General features: G+C 42.2%; 1 protein-coding gene across 5 annotated transcripts; it reads left to right on the forward strand.

Annotated features, from left to right (window-relative positions):
- The first annotated feature begins 992 nt into the window (after positions 1 to 992).
- TBC1D9B (TBC1 domain family member 9B) lies at positions 993 to 23,076 on the forward strand. 5 transcript variants are annotated; one of them, XM_015642062.3, is made up of 22 exons: positions 993 to 1,165; positions 3,421 to 3,531; positions 6,389 to 6,507; positions 7,545 to 7,773; positions 8,434 to 8,692; positions 9,331 to 9,538; positions 9,671 to 9,883; positions 10,020 to 10,181; positions 10,758 to 10,908; positions 11,255 to 11,469; positions 12,204 to 12,321; positions 13,024 to 13,309; positions 13,961 to 14,090; positions 15,254 to 15,352; positions 16,058 to 16,126; positions 16,901 to 17,141; positions 17,427 to 17,492; positions 17,642 to 17,713; positions 18,130 to 18,180; positions 19,253 to 19,300; positions 19,753 to 19,859; positions 20,636 to 23,076. In XM_015642062.3, exons 1-22 carry the CDS (start codon positions 1,048 to 1,050, stop codon positions 21,326 to 21,328), a joined length of 3,765 nt encoding a protein of 1,254 aa, XP_015497548.1. In that variant the 5' UTR covers positions 993 to 1,047; the 3' UTR covers positions 21,329 to 23,076. The 5 variants fall into 5 exon arrangements, with proteins under 5 accessions (XP_015497548.1, XP_015497549.1, XP_033373523.1 ...); XM_015642063.3 differs by having other exon boundaries at positions 18,148 to 18,180; XM_033517632.1 differs by lacking the exon at positions 19,253 to 19,300.
- Positions 23,077 to 23,362: the final 286 nt, after the last annotated feature.

The following is a 23,362-nucleotide window of genomic DNA, read 5'->3' on the forward strand; positions in this document are numbered from 1 at the left end:
AGTAGTTAAACAGTGCTTAAACGCTTTCCACAGGACACCCAGCCTTCAGAAACCACCTTGCTGCTCCCCAAAAACAGCCATGACATTGAGGTGAAGGCACAGCCCTACAGGCTGAGCCAGCTAATAAATATTTATATTACAGTAGTGTACAAAGGCTGGGATTAGGCCACTGCACTAACAAAGATAGATCATCCAGGGTTAAAGGATTTATAGCCTAAAAAAACCATGGCATTCCTGCCTTCCTGGGAGCTGGGCAATAAGCACAGAGATGGCAGATGTCAGTGTTTTGTGCTGTTGTAACACTTTCAGAGTTAGCCTAGAGGCCCTCTAATGGTTATTGAAACAATAGTGGTTCACTAAATTATTGGGAAGCTGCTCTGCAGCCAAGGGATGAGAGGGACCTGCATCTCTCGCTGTCCTGTGTGCTGCAAAGAGCATCCTTGCACTGGGCCACCAGCTTTGAGTGGGCTCCAGAGCTGCAAAGAGAGGACCAAAATGAAGCAGCTGCCAGGAGGGGGATGCCAGGACCCCCACCCTGAGCTCACCAAGCTGAGATGCTGAGAGAGCATGTTCTTTGCAGCAAAAGGGGAAAATTAATTCCCATCTTCCCAGAAGCCCGGGCATGAGTGCTGGACGTGTCCCACCTCTTCCAGTGCTCGACCAGCCTCTGGGGTGGGTATTTCTCTAATATCCAACCAAAACCGTCACCCCTTTCCCGACACAACTTCAGGCCGTTCAGTTCAGATTTTTTCAATGTCACAGGGTGCCACCGGGAGGCAGAGGAGCCTCGGAGAGCGCGGCGGTGACCCCCGACTGCCCACCGCGGGCCGTCCAGGGAGGAGGCACCGGGCGCCATCCGGACACGGGGCTCGAACCCGCGACCTCAGCGCTGCGGCGGCACGGAGGGGGCCAGGCCGCCAGAGGGCGCGGTGGCGGCGGGCGCAGCGTGGGCCCCGTGACCCGGCCCGGCCGCTCCCCCCGCGCCGCTCCCGCCCCGGCCGGGCCGGCCCAGCCCCGCGGGCCGCTCCGCTCCGCAGCCCCGCCGCGATGTGGCTGGGCCCCGAGGAGGTGCTGCTGGCCGGCGCGCTGTGGGTCACCGAGCGCGCCAACCCCTTCTTCCTGCTCCAGCGCCGGCGGGGACACGGCAAAGGGGGCGGCCTCACGGGTGAGGCGCGGCGGGGCCGCGGGGAGGCTCCGGCTCGGCCCGGGGTCCGTGAGCGCGGGGCAGGGGCTGGGAGGGCCCGGCGGGGGGAGAAAGGCGCTTTCCGCCCGTCTCCTCGCTGTGTGTGAGCCCGGAGCCCCTCGGGCGCGGTGCCCGCCCGGGGCCCGTGTCCGCCCCCGGCCGGCGCTGTCAGCGGTCAGGCCCGGGCAGCTGCTGCCGGGGAGGACACAGAACTGACGGGGTGCCGGGATCGTCTTCTTTTCTTGTCAAAAATGGCTTCTCAGCCCTGCTCGCGTTGCTTTGAATTATTAAGGTGGTTTATTTGCATATTTTGTGTGTGTGCTTTTTCAAGATGCAGAGGATGACAGTAAGACTTGGTTTATAATTAGCAGCAGCAGAAGTTGTGCTGTACATGGGCCGGGGGTGAAGCTGTGTGGGTTCAGCCCACTGGAAAATACCCCTGTGTGCGGGGGACAGCCGTGTTTGTGACATAAACTGCTAAAATAACATGACTGTCACCAAAGCACGATGTTAACAACAACAAATCCCCTCACTTTTAAAAACCCCATTTATGTGCAGAATGCTTTCAGTTATTAAATGCGAATTACAAAGATGTGAATTTTACTTTTGTCAATTACACATAGCGACTGTCATATATTAGCCATTTTAAACAAACTAATTACAGAAACGGTGCAGCTGTTAAACATCGTTAGCATATTTCATCTTTTAACAGTGATCAAAATTATTTTGAACTGCTCTGTTTGATGTCACTTACCTTGTGCTGTTTTGCACATAGGCCTGTACTTGTATTCTACAATTTTCCATTTTTTTCCAAAAAAAACTGGTGCCTGGTGCTATTCTGGGAACATTTAAACTGATGTGTCCCTGATGGCTTGAAGCTTTGAGCTGTGCTTCCTTTCCCAGCTAGTGTGGCTCAGTGAGTGTTCTTCAGAGCTCCTGCAGGTTAAAAGCCACGTGTCCTTAAGGAGCTGTGCAGCTGCAGTGACCTCTCAGAGTTAGAGTGGGATGTTCAGCTGAGCTGGAAAGCTGTTTGAGTTGCTGTCAAGTTGCTGAACATCTCATTACCGGTCTGTGTGTCAATATTTGACGTCTTCAGTATTGTCATATGAAAGATTCAAAATTAATTTTTAATAAAACTATGCAAGAAGCCCAGAGCCCAAACAGGTCCTGCTGTGCTGGCTACATACGTGTTTGGTTTAGGTTTGTCACATGGGCTTGCTGTGGGTGATGGTTCACTGCAAGGACAATCAGTGGTACATTCTTAATTTCTTCATTTGTTATTATGTTAATTGCTACATAGATAGCCAAGAGAGATAAGGGAGAGGAAGTGGCATGTTTCTTGATAAGGAATGAGATATGGATGAGTCCTGTTTGCACAGGCTTACCCAAACCATGAGAGCTGGCAATTGAAACTGGACCTCTCACAAAGTCAGAGCAACCATGTTCCCTCTCCAAGTTCTAATACTAGGGAACTTTTAATCATGAGTGTGTTGCAAAGTTAATTTGCATTAAAGATGCTCATAATGCATTGTCTATAATAACAAAGCAAATAATTGTCTTAGATATCTGCTTTACCTAATTGAAATAAAGTCTTCATTGAAGTAAATTGATTTGCTTTACAAAGTCTGGTCCATCAATATTTACTCCGGAAGTGTCTCCTTTCTTATTTAACATCATATAAAAATATTTTGACTTCTGTATTACCAAATTTTGAGTTGCTGACATCTTTGTTTAATCAAAGTACTTCTGGAAGCATCTTTCAAACCTGTGAGCACCAGTGTTTCTAGATCTGCTTGATTCCATTTGGACAAGTAATCTACTTTTGGCATTGGTGATTCTGAAAAATACAGTCTTTGAAACTCTTGTGTCTTTTAGCTTGGTAGGCTTAAAAATCACTATTAGAAGCAGAAACCCCACAGAGGAAAACACATTTCACTTTCATTAGAAAACTCTACTGTGAATGTGAGGGACTATAATGAGGCTTAGTAGGCATTTAATTGTCATATAAAGTTTGTCCATTACTAATGGGACAGGCTGCAGGTTTTTTTAGGTAATTTACCTGCAGTGACTGCATGTGCATCTCCATTTTCTCAACCAAGTGCAGCAGCTCTTCCATCACAACTGCTCACAGACTGTGAACATCAGCATTCTCTGCAGTGATCATCCTGTGGTTTTGTTTAACCCAGTTCTTTGTTTTGGTATTACACTGCTGTAATTTTTGTCTCTTTGCTGCCTAGGTCTCCTTGTGGGAACACTAGACGTGGTTTTGGATTCCAGTGCCAGAGTTGCCCCATACCGCATTCTGCACCAGACTCAGGACTCTCAAGTGTACTGGGCAGTGGCCTGTGGTATGTGACTCTTGGATTTGAGTTATTCTCTTGTCTTTTTGGTTCATATGACCGGTTATCCCACATAGGAGTATCCTGTGACTGCTCAGAACACTTCCAAGAGCTTCTGGTGGTGTAGCAGAAGATTCCAGAAATTACAAAACTCAGTGTTGTTTAAACTGTAATTGAGGAACTGGGAAGTCTGTAAAAGCTTCTGTTTTCTGAAGATGTTAGGAATTTTCTTTCTCCAAGATGTACCTTGTATTTGCAAGGTTGTAGTGAGATTGTGCAGAGAACAACCTATGCTGATTTTGGTGAGATGATGGATATTGTGCTGCTTCTTACCAGGAGTATGGCACAAGATGGGAACTTGTAACATTGTTCAAGGTACCAGAGGTACTTTGGGAAATCTCTTGGTCCAGTTTATGTTTTTTCTATTATTTCTGGCCTGGAATAGATGTGTATATAGATCTGTAAAATGGACTAGAATAGTATTTTTTTTAACATCAAGGATCCTTGGCCTCTTTTACTTGAGAAATGTAACTACTATTTTAGGTTATCATAATGCAACCATCTGATGCCTGTTTGTCAACTTTGATTAAAGCTTTAGGTCCTAATGCTTTCTAAAGAGGAAATATCTCCAGACATACTTGTTAGACCAACTTTGTTTACAATAAGAACCTTCACTTCTCACTTTGTAATGGAGACATAAAATCTGATCACAAAGGAATCATTTGCTAGGCCCACAGAGGCTGATGTCTTGTTTTTCCTCTTCCCACCTTCTCCCCAGGCAACCAACACAATATTCTCCTTTGCAGAGCTACTCAGATTCTGCAGAGGAGATGTTTAGATGTTGCTGTGTTTCACAGAAACACAGGTTCCCCTTTAAGGAGGGTGGAGGCAGAGAATCAAGAAAGACAGAAAACAAAATGGCAGATCAGGAACTGCATAGAAAAAAGGAGAATATTTAGTGCAGACAGATCTATAATTTTATGGTATCTTGAAACTCAGTAAGTTATTTTTGTTCAATTTCAGGAGTGTTTTAGTTGATACCCTCTGTATCTCAGTTACTTTTAAGCAATGCAGCATGTAGAAGTAAGATGGGCAGGGTAACACCCAAGTGGAGTTTGATAAATTATTGTACTGGAGTAAATATGTTGTCTTCATCCAAAGTATTTTTTTTTGTCATATCTAGTTCTCATTCTGCTGTCAAAGTAAGAGTACTGGCATTCCTTAAAAGTTACAAAATGTATACTGCTCTCTAGTTGAAAAATGTAAATATTTTATTTACAGTTCACTATGTGTAAATACTAGTGGGCACCAATCTGGTCACACATGCAGCTTCAGCTCTTCAGCACTTTGTTCTCATTGCTTTCTTTTAATTCTTTGTTCTTCTTTTCTTCTTTCTTATTTCCTCCTAATAGGAATCACAAACTTTGACTCCTTCATGTATGTCATTCTAATGTTACTCTTACAAAGATGTCAGTTGGTGAGGCCAGGCTTATTTTAGCAATTGGGCTGCTGTCACTTAGTAAGAGATGCAGCTCATGAAACAAAGCAGGACACACACTTTATTCCACTGCTGTTGTCACTGAACCTGTGGGGTTTTTTTCACAGTCAAAGCCTCCTATAATTGATAGTTCTGTGCCTTTAAAATAAACCATTTTGTATTACTCAAAATCATTTATGCTTTGAGTATTTGTCAGATGCTGCGGTAGATGTCAAGTAAATTTATACACAGAGGCAACAGAGCAAACTTTTGTTGTTGAGCACATTGGGCCATACACAAAAAACTAAATTCTTATCCCTGCAGTCCTTTCAGACAGGATAGCTCATTTGCTTCTAGTTTTATTCTCAGATTAGCTGGCATTGGGTTTTTATGGTTTGGTGTCCAACTACAAATGTGAAAAGGATTTCATGGCTGAAGCTGCCTCCCAGGGAACTGTTTGTGTCATTTGTTTTTCTTCTTTTCCATCATTTCCATCATTGATTACACAGAGTGGTAAAATGTACTCATAGAGAAACTGAGTACTGGCAGACATGACGTTTTTGGGTATCCCACTGCTTAAGTATGAAACTAGAAGGTAAATTTACTGGAATATGGCAAAGAGAAATTTAAAAATGTCTTTGACTTGCATTTTAAAAGATTTCTTTTCATCTGCATTTAACAATGTTTTTCACCTTGTTATAAAAACCTGGAATTTTTTTATCTCTTCTTTTTTTTTCTGTCTACAATATAGTGATAGCTATCAACAGAGAGGAAGACAAATATTTGAAATAATGAATGGAAATTAAGGCAACTATTTACAGAAAAGTTCTTTAATTTTTTTTATTTTTTCTTTTTTGTAGACTGTATGGTTAAAGACAACTAACTGTTGGATAGAAAGTTTGCTGAGAAGTTTTTATTTAAGAAAGCAGAGAACTTTTTGATATAAATATTTTGGTTGCTTTTTGATTTGTATGCTCCCTGCCCACCATTGCTTTTGAGAAATGGAACCTCTGTGTAGGTGTTAAAAAATTCCTGTTCTGGTAGTTTATTATTTTTGTTCCAGAATGCCAGTAATTAAAAGAGTGTTTCTTTACAGGAACATAGGAATGCTTTTTATCTGGGAAAAAGGCTGTGTTTGGTGTGCATTGGCAAACAAGATGATCTGTTTGTTTTGTGCTGAGTATCCTTGGTGACAATGGAGACATTTTATTAGAAACATAACATTGGTGTACATAAAATATCCTTGACTTATACACACTTGGTGTGTCTGATTTATCCTAATCACTGTTCAGTAATTATTAGTTTCCTGCTGTGAACTTGGAGGAAAAAAAGACACTGTTCTAATTTTTTTTCTTTGCTCTTGGCATCATCTTTCTCCCCTTCAATTAGGATCATCTCGTAAAGAGATCACAAAGCATTGGGAATGGCTGGAGAATAACTTACTGCAGACTCTGTCCATCTTTGACAATGAAGAAGATATCACCACTTTTGTCAAGGGCAAGATACATGTAAGTGGCATGTATCATTCCTTCCATGAAGCACTTCCAGATTTTGAGAAAGGATGGGGAGGTAGTTGTAATAATTTTTTATCCTGTTCAATCATACATAGGTATGGAAGTGTCATGGAACACAAACAGCATTGTCAAAGTCAGGTCACAGTCAGAGCAAATACTGAACAAATACATTTGAAGGGGAAGGGCTAAGAGCAGTAGATCTCAAGGAACAGCCTGCTTAGGATGTTCCTACTAATCCAAATATAATACCTCTTTAAAATCGTTGCCAGTTATGCCTTTGATACAGGGAGGATGGTTTAACAAGAGTTCATCTTGCAACAGATGGGGGAGACAGAATTCCAGTTTGCAGGCAATATACTTGCCCTGCCAGTGGTCTGAAAGGCACCTGGGTTGTAAAGGAGCTGCACCCAACTTCCACTGACTTTGGAGTCAAGTGTCTGCTGGTTTTGCAGTTAACACACTTCAGATTCCCAGCCCACAAATCCTGTGGAACAGAAACTTATACAGTTCTTTATTGAACTGCAGGAAGTTGGATCTTTTTCAGCTCTCCTGTCAGATTCTTTAAAGTATTTTCCATGTGTATCTGTGCATGAGAGAGATCGTGGTCATTTGTTTTTCCTTCTGGCCAGTCAAGATCTGACAGACTGCAGAGTTCTGCCCTTCCTGGTAGATGATCTTCTTCCAGTTGAAGAAGCATGTGTACAAGTGAAAAGAGACTGTACTGACTCAGTTCTCCTGCTGGGTGTTCCAAGTGTTCCCAGGCCAACCATGAGGAACTCAGTCAAACATTAAACACGAGTGCTTGTGGCATACGTTCAGGAGTGGATCCCAGGTCCCAGATTCCCACAGTATCTGACTGCCCTTTTTGCATGTCTCTGCTGTTTCTGACAATAATAGGGAACAAGGATAAGTGCTATGTCCTGTTCCTTTGTGCCTTCCAGATTGCTGCTGTGACCCTGTGCTTTGTACACTATTTCTGTCAGCAGGCACCTTCACTTCTGTTTTTCCTCTCTCCTCCCATGTCCTTTCAGGGCATTATTGCTGAGGAGAACAAGAATGAGCAGCCCCAGAGTGAAGAGGATCCAGGTAAATTCAAAGAGGCTGAACTGAAGATGAGGAAGCAGTTTGGGATGCCCGAGGTGGAGAAATTGGTCAATTATTATTCCTGCAGCTATTGGAAGGGACGTGTCCCCAGGCAGGGCTGGCTGTACCTCACTGTCAACCACCTCTGTTTCTACTCCTTCCTGCTGGGCAAAGAGGGTGAGTTATGAGCCTGCAAGTTGTGTTTCTATCATTTCCCATGATCTTTCCGGTGCAGTTATCTTTTGTGTGATCTCATTTTCAAGCTGACAGGTTTTTTACCTTTTAGGAATCCTTGAGCTCTGACTGGCTCAGCACCTAAATCAGTTCTTGCTCTCATAGGCACTTCAGTGCTGTTTAGACTGAATGCCTGAGTAATTTTTTAAAACATTTCTCAAGTTGTACATCTGTTTTACTGAAACTAGATTACTTTTTACAAGTTAGACTGGGTTAGAGAGCCAAGCAGTATTTTTACCTTGGTGAGTTTTATGTGGAACACCTGCCAGGACCCAGTATTTTCAAAGCCTGAACTCCTGAGTACAAAGCTAATTTGCTGGAAAGAAAGAGTGAAAACTTCAGTAATTGTAGTTGAAAGCATTTATTGGATGGGAGATAGTCCTTTTGGAACTGCATTATTTCTGGTCTAGTTAATCCCAAAGGTTATTTCCAAGTATTTTTGAAGAACCCGGTAAAAGTGTGAAGAAAAGATCTGCCCATGTGTAAGAGGGGGGGAAAAATGCTGCTCCACTGAGAGCTTGCAGACTACTTGACCTTCATTTCTCTTTGGTTATTGTTTTGCCTCCATTGCAATAATAGTATTTTTTAAATTCTTTTCCTCAGTTACACTGGTGATCCAGTGGGTGGATGTAACCCAGCTAGAAAAAAATGCTACCCTGCTGTTCCCTGAGTGCATTAAAGTAAGCACAAGGGACAGTGAACTCTATTTTTCCATGTTTCTCAACATCAATGAGACGTTCAAGCTGATGGAGCAGTTGGCCAACATTGCAATGCGGCAGCTGCTGGATAATGAAAGCTTCCTCCAGGACAAGTCTCTTCCAAAGCCCAGAAGGCCTCTTAAGAACATCTCTGCATTAAAAAGGTATGTTCCCAGCAGTGAGAACAGAAGACAGGTAATAGGTAATTATAAAAATAAATCTGTATTATTTTGTAGCTCCCAGGTGCTGCAGGGGTTTTCTCACTCTAGGGGCTGCATCACTTACTTCAGTCATTAACCTTCTGCTTGTTCTCCCCATCCCAGTTTGGAGCTGAATTCACACACACCCTCATGTCTTTCTCATGCATGGCTAGGCACTCTCAGAAGGAATTTTCAACTAGAAACTGCTGAAATTCATATGTAAAAAAAAAAGTGAAGGAAAAAAATTACACCAACTCCTTTGTCTGAAGTTAAAGATTTATAAAAAGAAACAGATTTGTATTGTAATAAGTCCTCCCACTGGGGACTGTTCTCTGCAGTTTCAGGATCTGATGTAACATTTCAGTTTTGTAGATGCACTTGCATATTTTATCTTGTATTGCAGGACATACCTTGTCAGGGAGGCATGTCTGAAGGCTGAAAGAGGAGTCAGAGGAGGGGTGGCATCTCAGTTAGCGAAAGGAATACTAAGAATACACAGCAGTCTGAAGGTTGTGATTGGAATGAACATTTGACATTAGTGTTTGAGTGGGTTTTTCAAGTGAGTAAGAAAGCTTCGGGATACTACCCTTACTTTTCCCCAGAGACCTGGATGCTCGAGCCAAAAATGAGTGCTACCGTGCCACTTTCCGGCTGCCCAAGGATGAATGCCTGGATGGACATACAGATTGTACCTTGTGGACACCATTCAACAAGATGCATATTCCTGGCCAGATGTTTGTTTCCAACAACTACATCTGTTTTGCCAGCAGGGCAGAGGAGGCCTGTCATCTCATCATTCCTCTCAGGGAGGTGGGAATTTCTCAGCTATATGTTAAGACCACAGACCTCTCTTCTCTTTCGTGTCCTTCTGTCTTTTGTGCTGTGCTTTATGGATAAAGGAAAACATGCCAGATCCAAATGGCCCTTGTCTTTGTGTTCTAGGTGACAATAGTTGAGAAAGCAGATAGTTCCAGTGTCTTGCCCAGCCCTCTGTCCATCAGTACTAAAAGTAAAATGACCTTCTTCTTTGCCAATCTGAAAGACCGGGATTTCTTGGTACAGAGGATCTCTGACTTCCTGCAGAGAACACCATCCAAGAAGCCGTGTGGCATCGACAGAGAATGGAAGTGGAACATGGCTGATCCCAGCAGTGAGGTACTAAGAAAATAACTGACAGGAACTTTATCAACTTCTCAGAGCAATGCTCCTTATAGTGTGTTTGCCAGTGCTGTCTCAGGCCACGAGCAGAGGAGAGAATATGACCTCAGACATTTTCTGTTCTCTTGTCCAGGAGGTTCCAGAGCTGCCTTCCAGCAGCCCCCTGGCTGTCAGCCCCACGTCTGCTCTCAGCCATCGACCCGTCAGCTTCTGTGCTGGGCAAGTGCCAACAGCCTCGCAGGGACTGCTCAAACTCTTCAGGAGGAATTCTGAGGAGCTCTCTGGACCCAAAGGGGTAAATAATATGTTTATATAAAACAATTAACTTTAAATAGTTTGCAGTAGGTTGTGATTTCCTGACCTACTCTAGAATGGAAACGTTTTTTATCCCTGCTCAATATCACTGTGTGTCACAGAGGTGGTGCTGCATTTGGTATCTTTACTGTCAGCTTACACTGTATGCACTGACATACCTAGATACTTGATCAGAGGCTGAGAAATTAATGTTACCAGTGTTCTGGGATGTGAATTCATGTCTGTGAAGAACAACTTTTCTTCAGAGCAAGAAAGCAGGGAACTTGTATCTCTGCTTGCTAGTTAATCATCGTGATCCGTGGTTCTGCTTGCATTTATGTGGAGATTTGCAAGGTGTAGTTGTGAAGACTTGACTTTAAGCAAGGTCATAAGTCATTTAGAAGAGGGTAGATTAGTATATACACTCTTTTCTTCAGCAGAAAGAAGAGAGGTTTTAAATGTCACAATGTATTTTTCCTGTGAAGTGCAGGCCTGAGTATACCCAGAAATCACATGTCCTACAAACATAAAAATGCAATAATCTTCTAAAATAGCCATATTTTTTTTTTTTATGAAGGCAAAGGAGAAGATGAAGGAAGAGTCTTGGAACATTCATTTCTTTGAATATGGGCGAGGGATGTGTATGTACCGCACTGCCAAGACAAGGGAGCTGGTACAGAAAGGAATCCCAGAGAATCTCCGTGGAGAGCTGTGGCTCCTTTTTTCAGGTAGGATGTTGTGCTGCTTATTTTGACAGCAGGAGTAAGCTTTCTGCACATCTCAAAGGAAGAGGTATGAATCTTAGCTAATTTCAGAAGAAATTAATGACAGATTAATTCCATCTGAATGATACTTTGTGGTGGCTTTATTATCCTAGTAGCTGTTTGGCCTCCTTTGTCTGTGTTTCAGTGTTGGAACCTAAACTCTAACATGATTTAACAATGAGATGTTGCTATATTTTCACCTCTATTTGTAGTTCATGAGTTCATGCAATGCTTCTTGGCATCTCTGAAGCTGGGAATAAAATCTGTTTCAAAGCACCAGAGGTAAAGCAATGTTTGTTTGTCATTTCAGGGGCTTGGAATGAGATGGTGACTCATCCTGGTTACTACGCAAATCTTGTGGAAAAGTCAATGGGAAGGTACAATCTCGCTACTGAGGAAATTGAGAGAGATCTGCACCGCTCTATGCCAGAACATCCTGCCTTCCAGAACGAGTTGGGAATTGCTGCCCTCCGGAGAGTCTTAACAGCTTATGCGTTCAGAAATCCAACAATTGGGTACTGTCAGGTAGGAACAAAGTCTTAGACTTGTTAGTCCTACACAGTGACCATGATTGACTTGGACTTTTTCTGTAGTTTTTTGTTCAGTTTCAAGCTTTTCCTTCATGCTGTATATGTAGTAGTGACAAAGTAGGAAAGAAGTTATGCTGCATCATCTCTTAAATATCCTTTGAACATAGTATTTAAATAGACTTTTCACAATGCTGTTAGATGTAATGTCAGAGTGTTTAATCGTTTTCTTGACAGAGCTTTCCATAGTTCAGCAAAAACATCTGGTTTTATTAAAAGGAGCAATTAAATAAGTGATGATGCACGTGGACAATCTAGTAAAAATGAAGCCATTTGCTGGTTTGTGAAACAACTTGGTGGAAATTCAGGTTCATTTTGTGTATTGCTGTGATGTTACAGGTTCTCATCATGTTGTTCTGTTATGGCCAAATTCTTACAAGTATTTTTATGAAGACTGAAAATTATTCTTGTTCATGTTGTTTACTGAAAATGCATGACAAAAGGTCATCAAATTATCTGCTGCCTCATGAACAGAGGAACTGAAAACAGGAAGAAAAATTGAGTTAAGGTCATCTATTGACTCAGATACTAGTAGAAGCTGGAAACAGATGTGACTCTTAGTGACAGTTCGCTGTTTTCATGCTTTTTAAGTTTAGTTGGTCTGTAATAGCAGTGTTTTCATGAAGACCTCCATGTTCTTCCCCTGTTTCTGTGTTTGCTGCTGGCTCCTAGGCCATGAACATTGTCACCTCAGTGCTGCTGCTGTACTGCAATGAGGAAGAGGCTTTCTGGCTCCTGGTGGCTTTGTGCGAGCGGATGTTGCCAGATTACTACAACACAAGAGTAGTGGGTGAGTCCTTGTCAGATTCCTGCTAAAGCCTGGATTTTCAGCTGTGGTTGCACCAGCATCTCCCAGGAACACCTTTTTGTTCAGAATTAATTAAATGTGATGCGTTTAAATGACAATTAAGTGCAACTCTGTTCCTTTTAAAGTGGCAGGGGTGTGATGGAGACATAGGAAGAGACACTTGAGGCCTCCAAGGTAGTAGTTCTACCTTGTAGTAACAAGGAAGTTGAAGTCACCAAAAATTGGTCTCAGGAGGGATCATTAGCAGTAAGGAGGAATATCTAGAAGAACATTACTGAGTTTTAGTTTTCCCCATCTGAATGATGTGTTAAATCTTTGGAGCAGCCTGCCAGGAAAGGTTAGTGAAAACACCATTTCATGAGCTTTTAAAGTTGGTTTGTATAAAAGAGTATAGTTTGATGTAAATACCATAATATCAGTAATCCTCCACCCCTCCATTCAGGGCAAATGCATAGATGAATGAGAGGTTCTGTGTCTGCATGCTCTGCAATGTAGGAATAGTCTCCATCTAAATACATTGGTTTTATTGAGAACAGAAATAAATTAATGTCTTAATTTTAGTTACGATGTTCAGAGGCCTATATGAAATTTAGTGAATTCATACTGGTTTTTTTAATAATTGCTTAGCTTGGTACATGACATCACCATTTTGACTTTTACCATTGTTTTGTTTGTCTGTTTCAGGTGCATTGGTGGACCAAGGCATCTTTGAAGAACTTACACGAGAGTATCTTCCACAGCTGTCAGAAAAGATGCAGGACCTGGGAGTGATCTCCACCATATCCCTTTCCTGGTTTCTCACTCTATTCCTGAGTGTGATGCCCTTTGAGAGTGCTGTAGTTATTGTCGACTGTTTTTTCTACGAGGGAATCAAGTTTATTCTGCAGGTGTCATTGGCCATCCTTGATGCCAACATGGAGAAGTTACTACAGTGCTGTGATGAAGGTGAAGCCATGACTATTTTGGGCAGGTACCATAATTGTTCTTCTTTCTAACAGAATAGTAACGGTGGCCTTTTAGTCACCATCTCTTTCTATCTAACAGCAGGTCACAGATAACACTATAGGATGAAACTTGTGCTCCAAAGAGGTTTGTTACTGCTTTCTGCAACAGCTGAAATTAATTGTTGGATCAATTATGGAGGAATCCCATGCTTCTGGAGCTGTTTTGCAGCATAATAAATTCCTGCATCTCAGTTTGAATTTGAATTCTTAAAGGTTGTTTATTTGGAATTTACATATTAATTCTGCATTACTATTTAGAACAGATTCTGGCAGGAATCACGTTCTAGAAACATAAAACATAACATTATCAAGCAAATATCTCTCAAGTCTAGTAAATGTAAGATTTTCTTGTTTGAAATGGGAATCTCTTCTTGTGGGATCTTCAGCATATGACTAGAAGCCCACTTTTAAAAGGGTAAATAGCCCCAAAATAGGGTGAATATCAACTTTACTCCAGGTACATTGATGGTGGCATTGCAGATCAGATGGGAAAAATTACAGTCTCCTTCTGGTTTAGATTAGTGATACAAACAAGTTGGAAGTAATGTATATAGGATTTGTTTATTTTCCTGGACACTAATCCTGTATCTTGCATCTGTTCTCGTTTTTGTCCACAGATATTTGGACAATGTAGTTAACAGACAGAGTGTCTCTCCCCCTATTCCCCACTTGCATGCACTCTTGACCAGTGGAGATGACCCCCCACTTGAAATTGACATTTTTGAACTCATCAAAACTTCATATGAGGTAAAGTTCTGGCTTTGGATTTTTTTTTCTCTCCCATTTTATGCTTTGTACCTCCAAAATCTGAGCAATGTTCATAGATTGAGATGCTTAAAGAGGCTGAAGCCATTGTTCCACCTGCTTGGTATGAGTAGAAGCTGACACTGTTGGCTGTTGCGGATTACAAAGAGTCTGCCCAACACCAGAGGGACTAAAATGAAGACTGCAAATAAGGAAGAAGTTACAGAATAGAGATTTCGTCCTGCTTTGTCCAAGAAGTCTCCACTATTACTTCTATTTGAGGATTGTCAATGTTAAGGAATTAAGGAGGGAAATTCCGGGTAAAAATTGTGAAGTACTCTGCAGAAACATGGAAGAATCCCAGTTCTCATGCACAGGAATCCTTTTCTGCAAACCACATTATAGTAATAGGAAGGAGACCCCAGAATGGTGCCAATGCAGTTAAAATATCTCTGCATTGAGGATCACCTATCTTATATAGGTGTTCCTCACAATTCATACTGAGAACAAAGTCATGAGAAGTTTGATTCTGAATGATGGAAAGAACACAGGCAAAAGAACTGATGTTTGGCAGTTCTTCTCTGCTAAGACTGGATTCATTTCTCTCTTTATCTTGTTTTCCACGCCATCCCCTTCTGGTTGTTTACAGTCAGGCAGCTGTCATTTTCCTGGATGTTTTGTTTGCTTCTTCAAATCTGCAATCTCTGTTTGTTCTTTTTTTTTCTTTTTATAAAAGAGTGTCACTGAATTCATATTACTTGTCTGACCTAGTCCATAGAAAAGCTTCTTGACTGTGGTGTTTCTGGCTGAATCTCATGTGGGTCCTAGAGGAAAAAATGACAGGGCTGGAAGGAATGGCAGCCTGTCAGTTCTCTTATCTCTGCCACAGTACAGGACCTGTATTTCTGTCAGTCCTGACAGATCCTTTTTCTGTAGAGACCTCTGATGTTGGATTTCTCATGAACTCTGAATTGCTTCTCTTGCAGGACAGGAGTGAATAGGGAATAGAGCTCAAGTTTTTTCTCATCTCACTGCTGGTAAAAGACTTCTAGTGGGTTTAGGTCATCTCTGAGGGGATAGTACACTTGTTAAATAATGTGTAATTGAAGATGGATTGTTCTCTCTTCAGGAGATGATGTTGACCTGATCTGCTTCCTTTCTTGTAGAAATTTGGCAATCTGAAGGCAGATGACATTGAACAAATGCGTTTCAAACAAAGGCTGAAAGTGATCCAGTCTCTGGAGGATACAGCCAAGAAGAGTGTGGTATGTGACTCCCAGATTGAATGAGCTACCAAATGGCACAAGTCATGGAAGGTGTTTTGCTGTGAGCATTGAGAAATTTTGTGCTGTAGCAGACCAAGTTTTAAGTGACTGAAAGAATGATTGAATGAGATGTTCGATATGGAGGGAGATAAAAAACACCTGTAGGCTTTGACATACTCTCCTATGCCTAGTGCTGTCTGTTTTGCTGTTTGCCTGGAATCTTTGAGAAAAGATGGGTAACAGATAATTATTTTTACTGCCAGTTAGAGAGTGCACTAGGGAATTTTACTGAAGGGTTCATGGCTGGAGGGGAGTGTCCATTTTTATTACCATTATCTCCCATGTCCTATGTGGAGAATCTCATCAGGGTGTTTATTTCACTGTTGTTCTTTAATGCATCCAAGTCAAACATTTGAAGATAAAAACAAGAGGGAGGAGTGGCACAATCTGCTCAGCCAGGTCTGCACAAACAGGAAATAAGCACAGTAAACTACTTAAAATATCAGCAGTTTCTGCTTAACTGCAAACTGCCTTCCTGATTGGTTTCCAGGGGTGTTAGAATGGTGGTGTTTTTCTTCCATTCTGTGTGATATCTCCTTGCACTTGTTTTCTTCTCTTCTGTGTTACACAGATTTTCCAGTGAGTTGTATTGGATTTTTCTACTTTTGAAATAAATTGTTCACTCTGTTTTATCTGTAACTGCAGGTCCGAGCTGTGTCTGGTGACATTGGTTTCTCTATGGAAGAGCTAGAAGAGCTGTATGTAGTGTTCAAGGTAAGAAGCCTTCCTTGAGAGCGAGGAAGAAATGTTGTCACACACAGTACAAATAGCAAAGTAAGTTGAAAGGGAAGCAATGACTTTGCTTTAATTCTTAATGTGACCTATCAGAAACTGATGTGGCATTCTGGTACACATGGTGCCAGTAGGACTGGCCCTGTTACTATTTGATTCATTATTTTTAATTTTTTTCTCCCAAAGGTGGCCAAACTGCATTCACAGCATTTGAATGATACTTAGAAAGAAACTGTAGAGTCAATGGAAGAGAATGTAACATAGTCCTGAGAATGGGGAGCTGGGATTTACTGTACTTCAGTTTTTATTCTCAAGTTTTTCATTGACCTCATCTGTAATTGTGACAAGATTACTTACAGGCTTTGCCTCTGTTTGTCAGCATATATATTTTTAAAAGAATGGTATTACCCAACTACATCTACCAAAGTTGGTTGTGCTCTGTTGTAGACTCAGAAAGAGTGGCTTAGTTCTAAAACTTGTATGTTCTCTTTTCAATAACGCCTGACTGACATTTTGTTAAAACCTGAAATCATGTTTTGTATTTTTCACTTTAAATAATTCCTTGTGTTTTTCCTGAAATCCATATCTCTTCCTTCATTTTATATTATTTTGTAGTGAGGTAACAGTAGGAATCACAAGGCAGATAATGTGTTTCCTGAAATGTCTCTTTGCTTCCTCAGTGCTATTCTTGAGCTGTGACAGTCTCCACTCCTGTGGAGTAGCATAATCTGCCCTGTTAATCCTTTCCCTCCAAAGGCCAAGTACCTGATGAGCTGTTACTGGGGGAACAACCGTGCAGCCGCTGCCCGCAGGGACCAGAGCTTGCCCTACCTGGAGCAGTACCGCATAGACATGGAGCAGTTCAAGGAGCTGTTCATCAGCCTCACCCCCTGGGCCTGTGGGGCACACACCCCTGTGCTGGCAGGGCGGCTCTTCCGCCTCCTGGATGAGAACAGGGATTCTCTCATCAACTTCAAGGAATTTGTGACAGGAATGAGTAAGTGGTGCTTTTGGAGAAAATGGAATGCTGCAAAAAATGTGTCTGTCCTTTTCCAAGAAGAGATAAAAGGAGATAATGGTGTCACTGTCATGAGGGAGGAGGGTGGCAGGAAGCCTCAAGCTGGACAAAATTTGCCTTTCTGGTGTGGATTTCATTATTGATTCTGCACAGGATTTTGAGCAGTTATTGTATGGGAATTCGTTCTGGTTTGAACCTCTGGGCAGAGGGTGATTCTTTATCATTAAACTGCTATTTTTCTTAACCTTTTTTTTTTCTTGCCAGGTGGGATGTACCATGGTGACCTCACTGAAAAACTCAAAGTACTCTACAAGCTTCACCTGCCTCCTGGTGAGTGACTGCTTCTGTGTACTGCTGCTATTGAACACGGGCTGCTCTGACATCAGTTGACATGGGGTGCCTCAGGAGTTTTGCTAATGAAGTGGGTGATAACTGCTGTTCGGTTAGAGATTTTAACATTTGCTTCTCTGTGAATACAGCTCTGAATCCAGAGGAGACAGAATCTGCTTTGGAGGCCACAAGTTATTTCACAGAGGATGTGACAACAGAAGGTAATGCAACACTGCTGCCTTTACCTCCCAGTCAGGCAGGAGTTGCAGCATAAATCCATGTGCTCTGAACAGTGATTTTGTGTAAGGCATAGTCTCATGCTGGCAGTGTGTTAGGATTGCCAGTGTGCTTGGGTTTACTGTCTTTGTTGCATGATTGGGAAGAAGTTTGGAGCTAAAACTCCTCAGTGCCCATTCCATGCAGGATACAGCATGCTCTGAATCATGGGCACAGACTGCTGAGGAGGAGCAGTGTGCTTTCACCAGCCCCTGTGTCCCACCATGATTTAGGTTTTTCATGCAAGTCTCATTGTCTCTCTTCTTGTTTTTGTTTCCTTCTCTGTGTCTGTCTATGTCTGGCCTTTTCTTCTGTTTTATCTGGGATATTGTCCCCTGAACCCCTTTTTCTGCTGCTCAAGTATCTCCTTTTGTCTCAGAGCTGGATATCTGCCTGCACTGTGAGTCCCAAGGTCAGTCCGTGGATTATGTGCATGCATTGAGCATGTCTGTGGTGCTGGAACCACCTGCCAGCCCAGTGTGCTGATGTAAATACTCTGGAATTACTGCTGCTGCTCCTTGCTCATGACACTCTCACTATTAATAAAGTGCTATAAGTAATTAAATATCTTTCAGCATATTCTGCCTATTGAGTTTCAGCCATGGTCAAAATAGGTTTTGTCTGGCTTCTTTCAGTGGAATTCATCTCATCCTAGAAAATGGTGGTCAAAAAGATGCTCAGAGCAGAGTGGGGGGTGTTAGGCTTGCTGGCCTGGGTAGGTGATCCCTGTGCCTACTCCACAGTCTCCCAGTTTAAAGGAATAAGAATACGTGCCACTGAATAGCCAAACTGTTGGTAGACTAGTTTACTTCATTTCTTAAAATTCAACATTAGAGATTGTCAGATAGGAGGTCAAAGTATGTTAATCATGCTAAACATTTACCAAAACACAACAGTGCCCCAAAAAATCTGAGTAAGTACAAGAGGTAATTGTGCATTTTGGTGCTAGGTGGCTGATTTAACAGTCTGAGTTGAACCAAGACTTCTTCTTTGTTCTAGTGACAATATAGAGAACCAGAAGTGAAGTTCATGAAGTTAGACTGCAAATTGCTCCCAAAATGTCAGTTCAGGCAGTGAATAATGAGAAGTAGGCATTAATCATATAAGTGCTCAGTAGTGATTTGGCTATTTTCCATTCATCATCTTGCTTTGGGCGACTGAACATCCTTGTTTTTAAGCCATCACACTGCTTTTCTCTCTTTCATACCTGTATTTTCATGCTTTCTTTTAAGACCTTTCCCCTCTACCTCAGCTCTTCAACCCACTTTTTGAGTGTGGCTCTTTATCCAGCTCATCCCATCAGCCTCATGCTTCCATCCAGTTCTGTTCACTCCTCTAATCATGATATGGGAGTGTGAGATATAACTTCTATTAAATGTACTCTTGTATAATTTAAATTTTTATATATAGTTGTCTTAAGTTCTTTGTATATTGTATTACTGAAAATCAGCTATAAATTATTTTATAATTCCATAATTCTTTAGAAACCCAAGAAGATAAAGGAAGGAGAAATGAGAATGGTCCAGAAAAAGGTAATTTCATCATCAGTAGACCACATTCTAATCTTGTCTCTCTCATATTATGTCCTGTTCATTGTCTCATGCTGATCAAGGAGACCTTGCAAAGTGTCCCTTGTGGACCAAGGTAAAGCAGGAGGTGAGCTGGGAAATAAGTATTCCTTACACCTTACTGCTCCAACTCTTCTACATACCAAGATCACAGCTTTTGTAAATCATGTTGGGTGAGTTGTCAGCTCACAGAGTTCATCTGTGAGAGGTCAAGCTGATGCAGCATTGTTAAATTTTTTGCTCTACTGAGCTGCATCAGATAAACCTGGTGAAAACAATGCAGCCTTCCTGGTAGATGCTTTCCTGGGCTGTCAGTAACACCTTTCTTCAAGCCTGATTTTTGTTGGCTCAGCATTCACTTTTTAAGTGTATGAAACCATAAACCACCTGATTAGTGGCTTGTTCTTGCCTTGCAGAAGAGAAAGGTACCAGTCCACAGGACTACAGATATTACCTCAGAATGTGGGCCAAGGAAAAAGAGAACAAGAAAGAAACAATTAAGGATCTCCCCAAAATGAGCCAGGTAAGAAAGGAGTACGAAGGCTTCCAGTTGGATCATTGGCAGCTTAGTGGAATTCTGCAATATGTGCAGCCATTGTGCCAGTATGTTCAGTCCTTGCCCTTGGATTTTCTTGCTGTTCTGGTCTGGTGAGCTTTAGAACCTCTAATTCCACACATTTCTGTTGAATTCTGCCGTGGATATGGACAAACTGCTTTGTATCAACCAGTCAAACACAATGGATTCACTCTGCCTCACAGACCAGTTTTTCCTGTAAGAACTGCACTCTGTGTTTTCCCTCCAGAGCAGGATGTTTCAAATATTACAGAAACTTGTTCAGCTTTTTTGGTTTTGCATTGCTTCAAGTTACAGCTGCTTGGTAGAGAGTGAAGAATGTGGTTACAGAAGAGAGAGTCAGATGACTGGTGTGATCTTTTCTGTCTCTAATTTCCTTAGTGGCTGCTACTTAAACTAGTTCAGAAATGCTTAGAAGCTGACCACAGAAGAGTGTCAGAATAGAGGTAAAACTTCAGGTTTTTCTTAGCATTAGTGAATATGTGACTACTCTGTTCATCTGCCAGCAGAAAACCCACCACTGTTAAATTGCCAGCTGTGTCTCAATTTAGCCACAACAGAGATGGGGGAGTTTGTCTATGTCAGACTGTTCTGAATCAGTTCAGTAAGTTGCCACTTGGTGGGGAGGCAATAAGCAATGAGTCATTTGAGGTGGTGCCTATTGCCTCATCTGCCACTGACAACTTTTTTCAGCCTGATACATGATTATTTCATCTTTTTTAAAGGAACAGTTCATAGAGTTATGCAAGACCCTTTACAACATGTTCAGTGAGGACCCCGTGGAGCAGGAGCTGTACCACGCCATCGCCACTGTGGCCAGTCTGCTTCTGCGGATTGGGGAAGTTGGAAAAAAATTCTCCAACAGGCCCACAAGGAAGTCTGAGGACTGCAAAGCAAACAATACTCAAGATCCTGTGAGTGAAGAAGAGTCACCAACATCTGAACAGAGTCAGAATTCAGCGGTGGAGCAGCAACCCCAAGCTGACCATGACGACAAAACCAGCGTTGATGCTCAGCCTGGGAAAACACAGCAGGAAAACCAAACTCTAGGAGATGGGTCAGGGGAAGGACAAGGCTCTCCTTTACAGCTGCTATCAGATGATGAAACCAAAGATGATATGTCCATGTCTTCCTACTCCATGGTCAGCACGGGCTCCCTGCAGTGTGAAGACATCGCAGATGACACAGTGCTGGTCGGCTGTGAGGGCAGCAGTGCAGCTGCCAGGTATGGCAGCACCATTGACACTGACTGGTCCATCTCCTTTGAGCAGATCCTGGCCTCCATGCTGACAGAAACAGCCCTGGTAAACTACTTTGAGAAAAAAGTCAACATTCTCCAAAAGATCAAGGATCAGAAGAAGGTAGAGAGGCAGTTCAGTTCATCCAGTGACTATGAACTTTCCTCTGTGTCAGGGTGAACTCAAGAAAGCAGGAGTTGTCTTCGGGAGATAAAACAGGAAGATAGTGTGGCAGATGGCAGGATGGTTTGGTATTTTCTGTTTGGGGTTTTTTTTGTTTATTCAGAGACCAGTTACTACACAATTACAATAGAATCCAGTTGATAAGGGGCTCCTGACAGTGACTGCTTGTGTAGATGTTCCTTTGGCTACTCTGGCTGAGAGAATTAGATTTACATTCTTGAGAGCCATTAGAACCTAATAGCCCCTGACATATAGAATTACCACCATAAATTATGCATGTCTGCCTTTTGCTATCTTTTATTTCAATGAAGTTTTATTTCAGACAGTAACTGCTCCTTGCCTGCCCTTGTTTGCTGTAGGTTCCTGGGTAACTTGCACAGCAGATGCAGCCTGGCTTGAAACCATGCTCACCTCTGGCTGCCAGTCCGAGAGCTAATGCAGTGTAATCAAGTGCTATAGGACTCTGACCTATAAATAATCTTGTACGTTCCTGTAAGCTGTTCTGTGACTCAGCAGCTATAAAGCAAATGTGCCCCAGTGCTCCCAGCACCCTAAGATCTAAACACAAGACATTGCTCAGACCTGCAGGTTTCTTTCACATGTGATTTGGCATTTTCATAGTGTACGATCACTTACTGTCTCCTCCAGAATTCGGGAATTTTCAGGCAGACCTGGTTTTCTAGCATTTGCTTTTTTATTTCTTTGAAAGCCATTGGTTTTAATTTGTCTGGGAAGCCACAAGCTCCTTGACTTCAGTGCAGAAGTGATACTGAGTCATTCAGTGGGCCCATGATGGTTATAATGAGGGAATAAGTTCCTAAAATAGATATCAGTGAATCAGCCTCAGCATTCCAGGGCAGTGGCACACTGGTCTGCTGGACTTTCCCTGTTGGGACATTCACTGATAAATGCTGATTCCCTGTCACTCCATTCCGTTCACTAGCTAGTGATGGGTCCAGTTTTTAGGAGGACCCCTGAGAATACTCTGATCAGTCAGCCCTCACAAATGCTTGGGGCAGGAATTTGTGCAAGAGCACTGTCCCACCCACTGCTGCTCAGAGTCCTTTCTTGAGAGTTTAAAAATGGATGTGCTTTTAGAAACTACTGCACATCCAAGGGCATTTGTACCTAAAGGGGAAGAATTCAGAGCAGTGTAGCTCTGCCATCAGCCCTTTATGGGAAACCTCAATACCAGAGCTCTGTCCAGTTAGAGACAAAATAACTGGGAGACTGAGTGCTCTTTTAAATTAGTTAAAACCAGAGGAAACTACGAGTTGCCCTTCTGGTAGCAGGGTGTGTTTTCCAAGGGAGGAGAAGTAATGCTGTTACTACAGATAAACTCATCTCAGCACAGAAGCAGTGGCCTTGCAGGGGCAAGGCAAGAGACACTGCTGCTCAGGCAGAGCAGACCCCGCACTGAAGGCAAGGTTTGATCCAGCTTTTGGCTGGCATTTGGGATCTAAAGGTAGGAAGGACACATGTGGATGTTCCCATTTAACACTACTTGGTGTGCTACTCAGTGTTAATTCATCTTTGTGACATTTTTGGTCTGTATTCACAGCTGGTACATACTTCTTATTTCTCTGCCTCCTCTGTTCTGTATCACTGGAGAGCAGCCATTAGTAAATTTGCTTTTACTAATTATTCAGTAATTTATTGTCATTTTTTTAAAGTACAAGTAATACATGTGATTTTACACAGTCTGTCTTACCTGTCATGTATTCAATAAATGAATCAGAATCCTATAGGCTATTTGCTGTCATTTATTTCTCTCTGAGCTCATGGAGCTGGTTCTTTACTCAGTTACGAGAAAGAGTGTGTCACCAAAATTGGGAAAAACAAAATCTCTCCAACATTTTTAGAGAATCAAGGCATTACTTTATTCTGGCCAGGATGTGCAGCAGAAATAATTTCATCCACACATACCCAGGTGTGCAGAGAAAATCATTTCATGACACTTGGCACCTTACTGGATTTTTCAGATACTTATGTAGTCAAAACCCATAGAAATTCCTTGGTTCAATGTTCATT

This window comes from Parus major, chromosome 13, assembly GCF_001522545.3.
Source record: "Parus major isolate Abel chromosome 13, Parus_major1.1, whole genome shotgun sequence".
Lineage (NCBI taxonomy): Eukaryota > Metazoa > Chordata > Aves > Passeriformes > Paridae > Parus > Parus major.